Raw genomic sequence first — 13,834 nt, 5'->3', positions numbered from 1 at the left:
CGAGCGGGAACTGGGAGATGGGGTGGCTGGCCACTTGTTGGGGGCAGCCTGTAAGGGCCCCTGAAGAAACCAGAGGAGACAGGCAGGTGGGGGGGGGGGCAGGGCGGGACCCTCAAGCCTGCCCATCCATCCGGAAGAGGTCATGGCAGGGCCATGGGTCAGAGAGGGCGCCGTCCTGGTCCCCTGTCCCTGGGTGTCCCCTGGGTGTCCGGGCGGCAGGGAGCAGCAGGCCGAGGTGGGGCGTATAAAGTCCTTTTAGCTCCTGCTGACATTACTGCATTTCTGTTAATAGCCTGGGTGGCAGCCAGGGTGCGTGTGCGTGCGTGTGTGCATGTGTGCGTGCGTGTGCGCGTGCGTGTGCACGTGAGCCTGTGGGTTGCTGCAGCCACTCTCTCTCACTTGTTTCCTGGGAAACATACTTGGGGCTATAGCATGAAACGTCATCCGCTGGGTTGAGGGGCTCCGATGGGTACCCCCTCCTCCTCGAGACGGAAGCAGGGAGAACACGGGGCCGCAGGGGGGTCCCCAAGCGCTCCCCCCTCTCTCACGCTCTCACGCTCGTCTCCCAGGGCCTGTGTATTCCCACCTTCTCCAGCTGGAACTGGTATGATTGTCTGAGGCTCAGAGAGGTTGAGCCACCTGCTTAAGGCCACACAGCAAGAAGGCAGAGAGAGGAGCCCAGATGACAAACCTTCACCGGGCACCCACCACCTGGTCAGGCCCCGGACGCGGCCCTGGGGTGTGAAGGGGAAGGAGGCTGTGGGCAGGTCAGACTTGGGGTCCACACTCGGAAACGAGGCCCTCTTGGCGACACGAGGCCTGGTTCCGGGGAGCAGAGGGGTGGGCGCTGGGGAACTGGAGTGGAGGAGGAGGGATGGGCGCAGCTGCTTGCCGTCCAGGCCTCGGAGACTCAGGTTCTAAGAGAGTCCGTCCTCGCTGTCGCTTAAGCTGCTCTGAATGGGCTCCGGTTCCCTCAAGTGTGTGATTCCTGACCAGGAAACGCCGCCCGCCGGGCACCGAGCCCAGCCGAGCTGGTGGATGACAGCAGCCATTCACCATCACACGCAGGGGGCACTGGCTTGGCCCCGCAGGTGTGGGTGGTGACAGTGGCCAGCGGGGGATGGGGCGCCCTGGCTCCATGAACCACGCCCGCGACGCTCAGTCATGCGGTAAAGGCACTGACAAGTCCTGCGCGTGAGGGAACCTCTTCCCAAACTCGGTTCCCCACGGAACCCCACCGCTTGCATCTGTTTGGAAGAACACTCCCAGCGTTCCCGGGAGTCCCATGGGGACTGCAGTTCGAGTTTATTCTTTAGGTCTCTTCACTCCTGCATTTTCTCTTCTTCACAAATTGGGGAGGATACCGCCCACCTCGCAGATCATATCGTGAGTCTGGGGGTCAGTGAGGGGGGGATGCCCTCACTCGTGGTCCACCCCGCCCCTTGCCAGGCCCCATTCCAGTGCCCAGGTCAGCCATGGCGGCCTCTCCCCCCTGGGCACCTTGGGGGCTGCGGTCCCAGCTGGCACTGCCTCAGCAGCCCTCTCTACCCAATGCTGTCCCATGTCCCATGCAGGTGTGCATGTCTGTGCATGCGTGTATGTCTGTGCATGTGTGTGCATGTCTGTGCATGCACGTGCATACACACATGTATGTGTGCACGCACATGCCCTGTCCTGGAGTCCCTCTCTCTCCCCTCCTCCCTCACTAAGGGGCCATCCATGCGGGTCGTCCTTGCATCCTCCTAGACATCCCAGGTCCCCTTTCCACCTCACCCTTAGGGTCCCAGGGGAGCCACTCTGCTCTGCAGCCCTTGTAGGGGGAGCTCACCCTGACCCCAGCCAGGCGCCCCAAGAGTGTCTTCTGACCTCTCACCCCCTTCCACAGCCTGCTCCTTGCTTTCGGCCCCTCCTGGCCTGGCTGTACTGCCCGCCCAGTGCCTGGCACACAGTGGGGCCGCAGGCACAGCATGTCCCAAAGGCCTGCTCACCGGCTGTGCCCGCCTGCCCCCCAACCTCCACCTGATATGACCGCACAGGGGGGCTGGGCCCACTCATGACCCTCTCCCCCAGCTAGGAGCTGAGTGCCTGGCTCAGCCCCCGTCTGGCTCCCAGGCTCCCACCTGGCCTGAGCCGCCGGTTGCTCCACCCGCCACCTGCCTGGGGCTGCAATGTGAGGACGGGAAAGCCCGGGCAAAACCCAGCCCAGCCCTGCCTGGCCGGCCAGCGTGGCTCAGTGGCTGAGCGTCGACCTATGAACCAGGAGGTCACGGTCCGACTCCTGGCCAGGGCACATGCCCGGGTTGCGGGCTTGATCCCCAATAAGAGGCGTATGCAGGAGGCAGCTGATCGGTGGGGGATTCTCTCTCATCATGGATGTCTTTATCTCATTCCCCCTCTCCCTTCCTCTCTGAAATCAATAAAAACATATATTTATTTTATTTATTTATTTTAAATCCTCCCCCGAGGATATTTTCCCATTGATTTTGAGAGAGAGTTGAAGGGAGAGGGAGAGACAGAGAGAAACATCGATGTGAGACACATCGATGGGTTGCCTCCTACACGCGCCCCGACCAGGGCCCGGGCCGGGGAGGAGCCTGCAACCCAGGCACGTGCCCTTGACCGGAATGGAACCGGGACCCTTTGGTCCGCAGGCTGATGCACTAGCCACTGACCCACACCGGCCAGGGCAAAGCATATGTGTGTGTGTGTGTGTGTGTGTGTGTGTGTGTGTATTTAAAAAGCCCCAGCCCTCAGGGTCAGCTTGGAGGAGGCCTGACCCACAGCCTGGGGGCCTGCGGAGTGGTCCTGTTAATGGGTAGGAACGACTCCAGACCCCAGGTGTCATACCTGGCTGGTCCCACGCCCACCTCTGCCCGTCTGTCACCCCGCTCACCGCCCGCCGCTCCCCTCCCTCCAGCTGCCTCTCTGGACGTTTGCCGAATGAACCCGCCTGGACACATCGGCCCTTCCGCTTCCGTGTGTGTCGAAGCAAGAGATGCCATTCACGCACGCTTCTAAAATTAATTTCCAACAGCTTTTATTTTCAGGTCTGGGTTGGGTTTCCCCATTTGGAAAACATAAAAACTCCACGCGGAAGTACCTTGTTGAAAACAATTATCTCACTCTTCAGGGGAAAGGCTGGCTCTGCATTTGCTTTGCCAGATTAGTGAGATCGGGTTTTTTTTATAAAAAATATTTTTATTGATTTTAGAGAGGAAGGGAGAGAGAAACATCCATGATGAGAGAGAATCATGGATCGGCTGCCTCCTGCACGCCCCCCACTGGGGATGGAGCCTGCAACCCGGGCAGGTGCCCTGACTGGGAATCAAACCGTGACCTCCTGGTTCACAGGTCGACGCTCAACCGCTGAGCCCCGCCGCACGGGCCGGATCGAGTCTTGATCGTGGGTGAATGGCTGAGGTTAGCAGTCGGCCTGGATGTCCATTCATCCGAAGGACCTGGAACCCGGAGGCCGGGTTCCAGCTCTGACTCTCGGGGCCTGGACGCAGGAGACCCTTTGTCCGTTGAGACATGAGCTCCGTCTATCTGAGCCCCGTGTGCCAAACGAGGGTGGCTGTGGTGCCGCCCAGACATGCTCATCGACACAAGGGTGCCACCGCAAAGGTGCTTATCTGGGTGGCGGCTGGATAGGAAGGCACAGACCTGCACCCGGAGCTCTCGCGGGGTGAGAACTGGACGCTCCCGCCGCTGCCCACGAAGCTCAGGGTGCGGCTCAGTTGTCACTGCAGCAGAACCCAGCCCGTCCTGACTAATACACCAAAGTCCGGATGGGCGGTGACAGCAGCCTGGGCTAGAGCGGTGGAGGGAGAGAGGGACGCACGTGGGTGCGTCTGAGAGAGATAGGAGGTCAGACCAACAGGCCGGTGGCTGTGTGGCCACCAGGGAGGAAGCAGGCTCCCCTAGCAACCCCCTTTCTTCTTGTAGGGGCACCTCGCTCAGACTTTTCCAGAAACCCACGGGTTCTTTATGTTAAGACTAGAGGCCCAGTGCATGAAATTCATGCACGGGTAGGGTCCTAGCAGCTGCCGACTGCTGGCCAGGGCCTCCCTTTCCCCAGCTGGCTGGGGTGGGGCCGGCCAGGGGAGGGGCCGTGGGCGGTTGGCTGGCCGGCCCCGCCCCCTGGTCGAAATCCCGGTTGAGGGGACAATTTGCATATTAGGCTTTTATTATATAGGATGTACCATTCTAGCCTGGCCGGTGTGGCTCAGTGGTTGAGCGTCAACCCATGAACCAGGAGGTCACGGTTCGATTCCCGGTCTGGACACAGGCCCGGGTTGCGGGCTTGATCCCCAGTGTGGGGCGTGCAGGAGGCAGCCAATCCATGATTCTCTCTCATCATTGATGTGTCTATCTCTCTCTCCCTTTCCCTTCCTCTCTGACATCAGTAAAAACATATTTAAAACACACACAATGTGCTATCCTATCTTTATATCCAGGGTCAGGGCTCGGTGTTGACATGCCAGAGGCCCAGGTGAGCCGCTGCGTCCCTGAGGAGGACCCGGTCGTAAGGTGGAAGCTGACTGTGTGCCAGTCGAGAAGACCTACTGTGGGTGTTGTGCTAGGACTTGGAACACAGCACCCAGGTTACTACTCGGGACAGGGCTGCCAGGCGGGCTCTCTTACAGCCTCCATCTCGCCGATGGGGAAACGGAGGCCCAGAGAGCCCTGCAGGAGGCGGCAGAGGCAGGACCCCAAGCCAGCCTGTGTGGCCGGAGACCCGTGGTCAGAGGCGGAGTCACGCAGCTGCTCAGGGATGGGCGGGGAGCAGGGGCTGTGCCATGGAGGGGCTGCAGGGCCGGCTCCGCGTGGGGGACGAGCGGCGGGGGCGGCCAGGGCTCCCAGCTGCTCCCTGCACGACGGCGGCCCTCCCGGAGGAGTCTGGGCGTTGGCAGCGTTCTGGGCTCCTGCCCAGTCCACGAGCACAGCTCTTACATCAACACCGGGGGCCGCGCTCTGTTCTTGGCTGCTTGGACGCGGGCCCCGGCTCCAGGCTCCCACGGAGTCCGGGCATCGGGGCCGTGGGCTGGGGACGCCTGGGTGAGTGTTCCCTAACACGCGTGGGACCCCGGCAGACACAGGAGCCACCTGGCAGAAGCCACGGTGACACGTTTTCACGGCGGTTAATTGTGTTTCTCTCCCCCCGCCCCTCTATGTATCTTGGCAGAGAATGATAAACTCAAACCGCAACCCCCCCCTCCGCGCACACACACACACACCAGCCCATATCTTTATGTGGCTGGTGGGTCAAAAGCTCAGGTGTTGGCCCCGGCCAGTGTGGCTCAGCGGATAATAGAGTGTGAGCGTGCGGACTGAAGCGTCCCGGGTTCGATTCCCGGTCAAGGGCACATGCCCGGGTTGCAGGCTCGATCCCCAGTAGGGGGTGTGCAGGAGGCACCGACCCATGATTCTCTGTCATCATGGATGTTTCTCTCTCTCTTCCCCTTCCTCTCTGGAATCAATACAAGTATAGTCAAAACAAAACAACAGAAGCTCGGGTTTTGGAGTCAGGCAGCCTGGGTTCCGGTGCAGGCTCTGTAACCGTGAATAGGGGACTTGAACATCTCCGGGCCTCAGTTTTGTCATCTCAAAAATGGGTCAACAGTGATACCGCCCCGCCCGCGCCCCCCCCCCCCCGCCCCAGGGCTGTTGGGATGACTAAGGCAGGTGCCGTGTGTCAAACATGCCCTCTGGCGCTGGGCACACAGTAGGGCTGGGCACACAGTAGGTGCGCAATAAATTGTGTTTCCTGGGACCAGGAACGTTTGGTCTGGTTTCTGAAGCGCTCTGCAAACAACACATACCCATCGAAGCCCGCACTCACGCCCCATCGGGGCTGAAGGGCACATAGCAGTGAGTGTGGGCACAGGTGACTTTTTAAAAATTATTTTTAAAAAATTATTATTATTATTTTTTAATATATTTTATTGATTTTTTACAGAGAGGAGGGGAGAGGGATAGAGAGTTAGAAACATCGATGAGAGAGAAACATCGATCAGCTGCCTCCTGCACACCTCCTACTGGGGATGTGCCCGCAACCCAGGTACATGCCCTTGACCGGAATTGAACCTGGGACCTTTCAGTCCGCAGGCTGACGCTCTATCCACTGAGCCACACCGGTTCCGGCAAAAAATTATTATTTTTAATATATATTTTTATTGATTTTAGAGAGGGAGGGAGAGGGAGAGGGAGCTAGAAACACCAATGATGAGAGAGAATCATGGTTCGGCGGCCTCCTGCACGCCTCCCATTGGGTATGGAGCCTGCAACCCGGGCATGTGCCCTTGACGGGAATCGAACCCGGGACCCTTGAGTCCACAGGCCGAGGCTCTATCTGCTGAGCCACACCGGCCAGGGCCGGAGGTGGCTTTTTAAAGCTAATAAACAAGGATGTGCGTGTGGACCCCTTGTCCAGGTTGCAGGCAGAAACAGGATGCTCTGATTGGCAGGCGCGGCCCGAAGCACGTGCCTTGCACGTGCCTCCGCAGCGAGTCTGCTCACGTGACCGGCGAGAGGGGCGAGCCTTTCCTGCCCTCACGCAGCCCAACTCTGATCTCGCGGGATCCTGAGACCTCGCGAGACGGGGCTCGTGGTTGCACCTGGTCTGCCTGTGCGAGCCTCGCCGCCGCCTGCGCCACCAATGCTGTGGGACTAGCGGGCGCTTGTGACCTGGGTCCCACCCGCTCCCTTAGGGCGCGTCCTGCCCGGACACAGCCCCGAGGGTCTGCTTGGAGCCCCTCACACAGAGCGGCCCTGCGCCCCCTCAGGGCCTCGGTCCCTCACGGACCCTGAGTTGCGTCGGTCGAGGCCCGCGTGCCAGCCCGTGCGTGGACGGCCCACATCCGCGTGAGGACCCCCCACAGGTGAGTGAGCGCAGGAAGGAAGGTACCTGGAGTGTCCCGCGCGCGGAGGGGAGCAGCGGGGAGGCGGCTTGAGGATAAGGCCTGCTGAGCCGGGAGTAGGCCCCTCAGGGCTGGGGGCGGGGCCATGCGGGTGGGCGGGGCCTAGGCCGTGTGGGGTGGAACCAGGCGTGTGGGCAGGGCCTAGGCCAATTGGGGGCGGGGCCTAGGACGAGTGGAGGCGGGACCAGGTGTGTGGGGCGGGGCCTAACCGAGTTGGGGCGGAACCAGGCGTGTGGGCGGGACCTAGTCCGATTGGGGGCGAGTCCTAGTCCGAGTGGGGGCGGGGCCAGGCGTGTGGGCGGGACCTAGTCCGATTGGGGGCGAGTCCTAGTCCGAGTGGGGGCGGGGCCAGGCGTGTGGGCAGGGTCAAGGCCGAGTGGGGGCAGAACCAGGCGTGTAGGCGGGGCCTAGTCCGAGTGGGGGCGGGGCGATCCGGCTCTGCTTCCGGTTTTGCTTCGTTTCTAAGGGCGGTGGGAGCCCCTGTCGCATCCGCAGCTTCTGTGCCCTGGTTTCGGTCTGACTGTGCTTTAGGGGGTTCCTCTGGCGGCCCGATGCGCGGAGGGGGACCTGACGGGACCCGGGAGCGGCTGAATAGGAGGCTGGGTGGGGGGCAGCTCCCAGCACGTGGTCATCGCTGAGAGGGACCCCGAGACCCCCCTCCACTCGAGCACTTTGATCACAAGGCTTCCTTGTCGCGGGACCCACGGGGCCCAGCGCAGGTGTGGCCCCGGTCGCGTTCCCCCCCCCCCCCACCCCCCACCCCGCCACATGGTAGTCACACACCCGTGTGAGAGTTAGGCACCGGGGCAGAGGGGTGGGGACCTGGTATTTCTTGTCCCCGTTAAGGTAAAATGAACCAAGCTGCGCAATGCAACCTGATTTCAGCTCAAGCAATCTGTGGGGGGTGGGAGGTGGGGGGAGGGACACCCCACATGGTTAATCCCGGGGCCTCAGGCCTGCGGGGCTGGCGTTTCCAGAGCCCGGTCTGAGCGGCTGGCTCCGCGTGTGTGCTGTGTTGCTCTTAACTCAACCTCTGCCCCTACATCGGGGTTGGCCTTTTCCTCCGTGGCCTAGAGGCCGGGTGTGCGGGGTCAGAAAGCCAGAGAATGGCCCTGGCCGGTGTTGCTCAGTGGATAGAGCGTCGGCCTGCGGACTGAAGGGTCCCGGGTTCGATTCCCTGTCAAGGGCACATGCCCGGGTGTCCCGCTGGATCCCCAGTGGGGGGCGTGCAGAAGGCAGCAGATCAGTGATTCTCTCATCATTGATGTTTCTCCCTCCCTCTCCCTTCCTCTCTGAAATCAACAAAAGTATATTAAAAAATAAATAAATAAAGCCAGAGCATGCATCTCAGCCACTGACACCCCCTCTGTGAACCAGCACACTCACAGCCTCAGAGCGGTTGTAGATCCAAACCCACCAGGGCCCCTGTCCTGTGTCCTGTGATGAGGGCCTGGAGTGGGCTTCCTCCGGCCTCAGGGAAAGGTACCCACTGGGTGCACACACAGCAGGCACTATGGGTCCCCCAGCTTCCAGAACCTCCACCCACACTGCTGCCCACGCTCTGGCTGAGGAACCTGTCTGTGTCCCTCTGTCCAACGTGAATCAGGGAGAGCCCGGGGTCCACATTGTGACCCCTCCTGGTTGGGGGTGAGGGGCGTGCTGGAGTCCCCCCGTTAGAAGCTGGGGCTGGAAGCTTTTTTCAGGCGGCTGGGAGTGAGAAAAGCCAGTTTGGGTAACTCCATGCCAAAGCGGGGCAAGGGTCTCCCTGTGGGGAAGCTGAACCCACACTCTAAGTTCAGGGGCCTGTGCCTCCAGTACGTGGCTGTGGGGTCTGGAGGCGAGGGGGTGGGCACTGAGTGAGCAGGGCCCAGGCCAGGGAGGGGCCTTGCAGCCGCCAGTGGGCACTGAAGCCTGGCAGTGCCAGTCTGGCTCCATGAGGCCTGGGGGTTCCCAGACCTGAGCTCCAGGACACGGGGGCTGCACTGGACACAGGACGTGTAGGAGCAGCCAGAGCACAATGCATCGTGCCATGGTGGGCATGGTGCTCCATGCCTTCGCATCCCGGCACCCTGCCTGTTTCACTCTTAGAGCAACGTCGCATATTTAGGGATTGGGGACTCTGAAAATCCAACTTCTTAGGCCTGTGACACAGCACAGGGCCAGGACCGGAGCCCAGCTGGCCCTTAAGACGTAAAATGGGGAATTAGCATGAGATACACCAGCAAATTCAGTTCAATAAACATTTCCGGCCCACCTACTATGTGCTACCCCCCCCCATTCCTGCCCACCTACTACGTGCTCCATCCCCGACCCCTTCCTGCCCACCTACTACGTGCTCCATCCCCGACCCCTTCCTGCCCACCCACTACGTGCTCCATCCCCGACCCCTTCCTGCGCACCTACTACGTGCTCCATCCCCGACCCCTTCCTGCGCACCTACTACGTACTCCATCCCCGACCCCTTCCTGCGCACCTACTACGTGCTCCATCCCCGACCCCTTCCTGCCCACCTACTACGTGCTCCATCCCCGACCCCTTCCTGCCCACCTACTATGTGCTCCATCCCCGACCCCTTCCTGCACACCTACTGTGTGCTCCATCCCCGACCCCTTCCTGCCCACCTACTACGTGCTCCATCCCCGACCCCTTCCTGCCCACCTACTACGTGCTCCATCCCTGACCCCTTCCTGCACACCTACTACGTGCTCCATCCCTGACCCCTTCCTGTGCACCTACTACGTGCTCCATCCCTGACCCACTTCTGCCATTGGGGGAGCTCCCTGCCAAGGTTTGGTTTCTGTTCCTTCAGAACCTGTCGTGGCCCTTCTGGGTGGAAGCTTCCTGTTTACACCTGGATGAAACCACATCTTGCTAACACCACGTCTTCACCAGACACCAGCCAATCCAGTCAAGTGGTCAGCCTCTTGGAGGCCTCCTGGTGTGGGGGCTCGGCCACGTGCTGGCAGGTTTGGAGTCAGAGGATTCCTGGGGGCCCCAAGGCAAGGCACACGCAGCTGGGCATCCGCCAGGGCTGGGGGGGGGGGCATGGGGCACCCAGGCCCAGGAGAAACATGGAACCACTAACTGCTAGGGTCACCCGTTTGCCTCCAAGCTTTAGACGGGAACAAGCTGTATGTCGTGTAGACACACACAGGCTAAAGGAGCAGGGTCTTCCGAGACAGGTGGCTCTGATGGCATCTGCACCTGAGCTGGGGGCGCCAGGCCATCGCCCACTCTTCCTCCCTGTTCGGTCCCCTGGTGCCACATGGGGCCCTCCCTGAACACACCAAGCCTCTGGCTGGTGGGGTCCGGGGAGAGGGCCCTGAACATGTGTGCGGACCCTTAGCGGGTTCTGCGCTCCTGCTCCTCCCAGAATCCACTGCTGGCCCGAGCTAGGGCCTGAGCCCTGAGCTGAATGGTTTGGAATCAGCAGAGGATCTGTCTCATGTTCACGAATTCTTAGACGTGGGGTGGGATCTAGGTCTGATTCTGCCACTGATGACGTTGGGTAACTCCCTTCCGCTCTTTGGGCTTCAGTCCCTCTCTCTGTGAAACGGGAAGGAGGGCCCGGCCAGTGTTGCTCAGTGGGTGAGCATCAGCCTGTGAACCAGGAGGTCATGGTTCGATTCCCGGTCAGGGCACATGCCGGGGTTGCTGGCTCCATCCCCAGGGTGGGGCGTACAGGAGGCAGGCGATCCATGATGCTCAAAATTAATTTAAAAAATATCTATGATAATAAAAGTGTAATATGCTAATTAGACCAGACAGCTGAAGGACCTTACAGACAAAGCCGGGGCTGCGAGGGCCGAGCCCCTTGCATGGATTTCGTGCACCAGGCCTCTGGTCTGTATATAAAGACATGGGAAGGAGGCCGTGCGTGTCAGGTTCCTTTCAGCATTCACATTTTGTGTGAGGCCCTTATTCCTGTCCAGGTGGATGTAATTCAGACCCAACTAAGATGGACCTAGATCCATCCAAAATGCGTCATGAGCGTGCGTTCATATGTGTTATTTAATTGTATTCACAAAACCCCCCAGAATGCTGGGTGTGGAGACCCCCATTTTGTGGATTACAAACGGAGGCTCAGAGAGGTTGAGTGTGTTCCCTGAGGTCACACAGCCAGGAAGTTGCAGAGCTGAGCAGCAGTCTCAGGCCTGCTTCTGGCTCTGAGGGGCTGAGCCCCACAGGTCAGCCTCCTCCGCCCTCTCCCTGTCTCCCAGGGAGCTGAGCTCGGGCTCTGAGCAGGGGCTGAGGGCGAGGTGGGTTCCACTGCCGGCCACTGGTGGCACTCAGAGGTGGGGGGCTTTGGCGGGCAAGGGGTGGCGATGTTCTGGAAGGCTCGGCAGGCTGGGGGAGGGGCAGGTCATGGAGAGTCGAGAGCAGCGTCTCTGGCCGGGCCTGGGTCTGGCCCTCCCCCTTGTGCCTCTAGACCCGTGTACCTTTGCAGCTCAGGCTGCCTGCGCTGCGCTCTGCCCTGCGCTCTGCCCTGGCATCGGGGAGCCCCTAGCGGCCCCAATCCCCGGAAACCCCCTTCAAATATTCCTGTCCATTCCCCAGCCCCCGCCCGCCCAGGCTGAGGGCAGGGGAGGGAGGGGCAGCTTCAAGCAGTGCCTTTATTTCGGCCTGTCCAGCCCCCCCCCCCCTCCCAGTTCCCCCGCCCCGGGTCTGTATGTAGCAAGGGCTTCTGAGAGTTGCTGGCGATTCGGGGGCAGCCCCGCTGCTGGCATGACACTGGGCCAGTGGTGTCCTCCGTGTGCTCACCGGGTGTCACCGGCTGGCGGGCCTCCTGGGTCCCTCTGGCCCCTTCCCGCGGACAGGACAGGTCGGGTCCACTACCTTCACTTCACCTTCCCAGGCCGGAGGGCGCGCCAGACGCCTTTGGAGAAGCATCAGCGGAAAACGCTGTCGCCCCGTCTGGCTGTTCCCGCTCGGCCTGCAGGTGCTCAGCCTCCCTCCACGCTGAGGGCGCACCCCCACCCCCGCCCCCGCCCCCGCCGGCCCAAGCCCCGAGATCCAGGCCGGGCCCTTAGCCTGGCAGCTCAGGAAACGCGCGAGCGCAGCCCTGGAGCCGGACTGCGGCGGTGGCGGCGACTGGCGGCGGCGGAGGTGGAGGTGGAGACGCAGGGGGGGGGGGGCGCCCACTCGTCCGGCCCGCCGCCTCCGCCGCAGCCCCGTCAGCGGGGCGCTTGGGACCCCTCGGTGTGCTGCTGGGAGACCATCACCACGCGATGGCGCCCAACCGGCCCCTGCGGGCTGCAGCCCCGAACTTGGCAGAGCCCGCGAAGGCGCCCCCGCTCCCGGCTGCGGGGAGGCAGGGCTGCGGGGAGGCAGGGACGCGGTGCCCCGTGCATCCATCTCTGCCTTCCCCGCCACCGCGCGGGAGCGACGCCTCCCAGGTCTGGGCAGACGGTCGGGCTCTCCGGGTCGGAGGGGTGGCAGCGGGGGTGGCGAGCACCATTTTGGGTTGGGTGTGGGTTCACATTCCTCATGGCTGTCAGGCCCCCGGACCCCTCCCCCTCGCCTCTCCCCCTCGCCACCCCTCGGTCCTGCCTCCCACCGAAGTGGCAGGTGGAGGGCAGCAGCAGCCGCACCCCCTGCCCGCTGCCCCTGCCCGCTGCCCCTGCCCGCTCTGCGCCACGGGCGGGCGCTGAGTCCAGGGACCAAAGTTTGGGTCCTGTCGGCGGCGGAAGGCCCCGAGCCCCGGCGCGGCCTCACCTGTTTCTCGGGCGGTTCCTTGGCCGAGAGCGCGGGCTTGGGGGAGGGCGCGCGGTCGCAGACGCAGCCCTCCAGCAGGTAGAGCCCCGAGGGCCTGGTGCTTGAGTCGCTCTCGAAGTAGAAGAGCAGGTTGTGCAGCAGCGCGAACCACTTGGTTTGCCATTTTGTGTTGTCCGCGCTCCGCTTGCTCAGGTAGCCCTTGCGCGTGCCGTCCTGGCGCGCCAGCAGCCCCAGGGACGCGACGTGGCCATCGTTTAGCCGGATCCCCTTCTGCATGGTGCTCGGAGGCCAGCCAGACCCCACGCGCTCACATCTTCCCCGCGCAGCCCCTCGTCCGTGCCCGCGGCGCGCTCGCTCGCTGGCTCGCTGGCTCCTTCTCACGCTCCCCTCCCCCCCAAATGTCTACACTCCGGGATCTGGCGCCGAGCCACGGCCTCTGCAATCCAGAGGTACCATTCCGCCCCACAGGGCCCCCGGGCCCCGGAGATGCCGCGCGACCCTGCCCCCTGGCACCTGGGCAACGGAGGGAGCGGGGAGCTGCGCTGCGCGCTGGCGAGGGGCAGGCGGAGTCATGTGACGCGATCCCTCGAAGCGCCCGTTTCAGCGGCGCGGACAGGGACACACGCACGCAGCCGGCGAGGCGCAGAGCCACGCAGGCTGTACCTTGGCGCCTCCTCCCTCTCCGGGACACGCTCGCACCAACGCAAACCCTGCGTCCCCGCCCTCGGCCTCCCTTCCCCCCTCCGGGGGTTAAAAAGCAGATCGGATCCGTTTTCGTTAACCTCGCGGAGCCCCGAAGGCTCGCCATCCCGGAGTTTGCGTTCTCTTGACCCTTTTTGCAGGACGCAGTTGTCATTGTCCCCAAAGGCTCCCTCCTGTGTATGTGTCCGGTCCCAGGTGGATGGAGGGAGGTGCATGCGAGGTGCATGTGAAAGTGCCTTCAGTGCTTGTCTTGGCGCGATCGGCCGGCCACCTCCCTGTCGGCATCCAGCCCGCTCCCGTGGCTTCCCCCGGCATAAGGACAGTACAGGGGCGAGGTGCGGAGGGGGAGGGGCGCGGGCCTTTATTTTGGGCGCTGCCACGATTACCAGCGCACCCCAGCGCCCTGGGGTGCGGCTGGCTCTGGCTGCTGGAGTTTTCTGCAAATACCCCCCAGAGCCCGAGGGCGGGCTGCACGCTCCGGCGCTGGGGACCATGGG

The 13,834-nt window shown here is 62.5% G+C and overlaps 1 protein-coding gene across 3 annotated transcripts in view; it reads right to left on the bottom strand.

Annotated features, from left to right (window-relative positions):
• The window catches only part of RASGRF1 (Ras protein specific guanine nucleotide releasing factor 1), a 52,465-nt gene extending 39,162 nt beyond the window's left edge, over positions 1–13,303 (bottom strand). The window contains exon 1 of one of the 3 annotated variants that reach the window (XM_036355488.1): positions 12,636–13,303. In XM_036355488.1, the coding sequence (XP_036211381.1) occupies positions 12,636–12,911 (276 nt within the window). In that variant the 5' untranslated portion in view covers positions 12,912–13,303. The remainder of the gene's footprint in view (positions 1–12,635) is intronic. The other 2 variants (XM_036355487.1, XM_036355489.1) reach the window with 2 other exon arrangements.
• Positions 13,304–13,834: the final 531 nt, after the last annotated feature.

The sequence above is a fragment of the Myotis myotis genome, unplaced genomic scaffold, assembly GCF_014108235.1.
Source record: "Myotis myotis isolate mMyoMyo1 unplaced genomic scaffold, mMyoMyo1.p scaffold_m19_p_22, whole genome shotgun sequence".
Taxonomy (NCBI): Eukaryota; Metazoa; Chordata; class Mammalia; order Chiroptera; family Vespertilionidae; genus Myotis; species Myotis myotis.
This window is presented reverse-complemented; position numbering and strand designations above follow the sequence as displayed.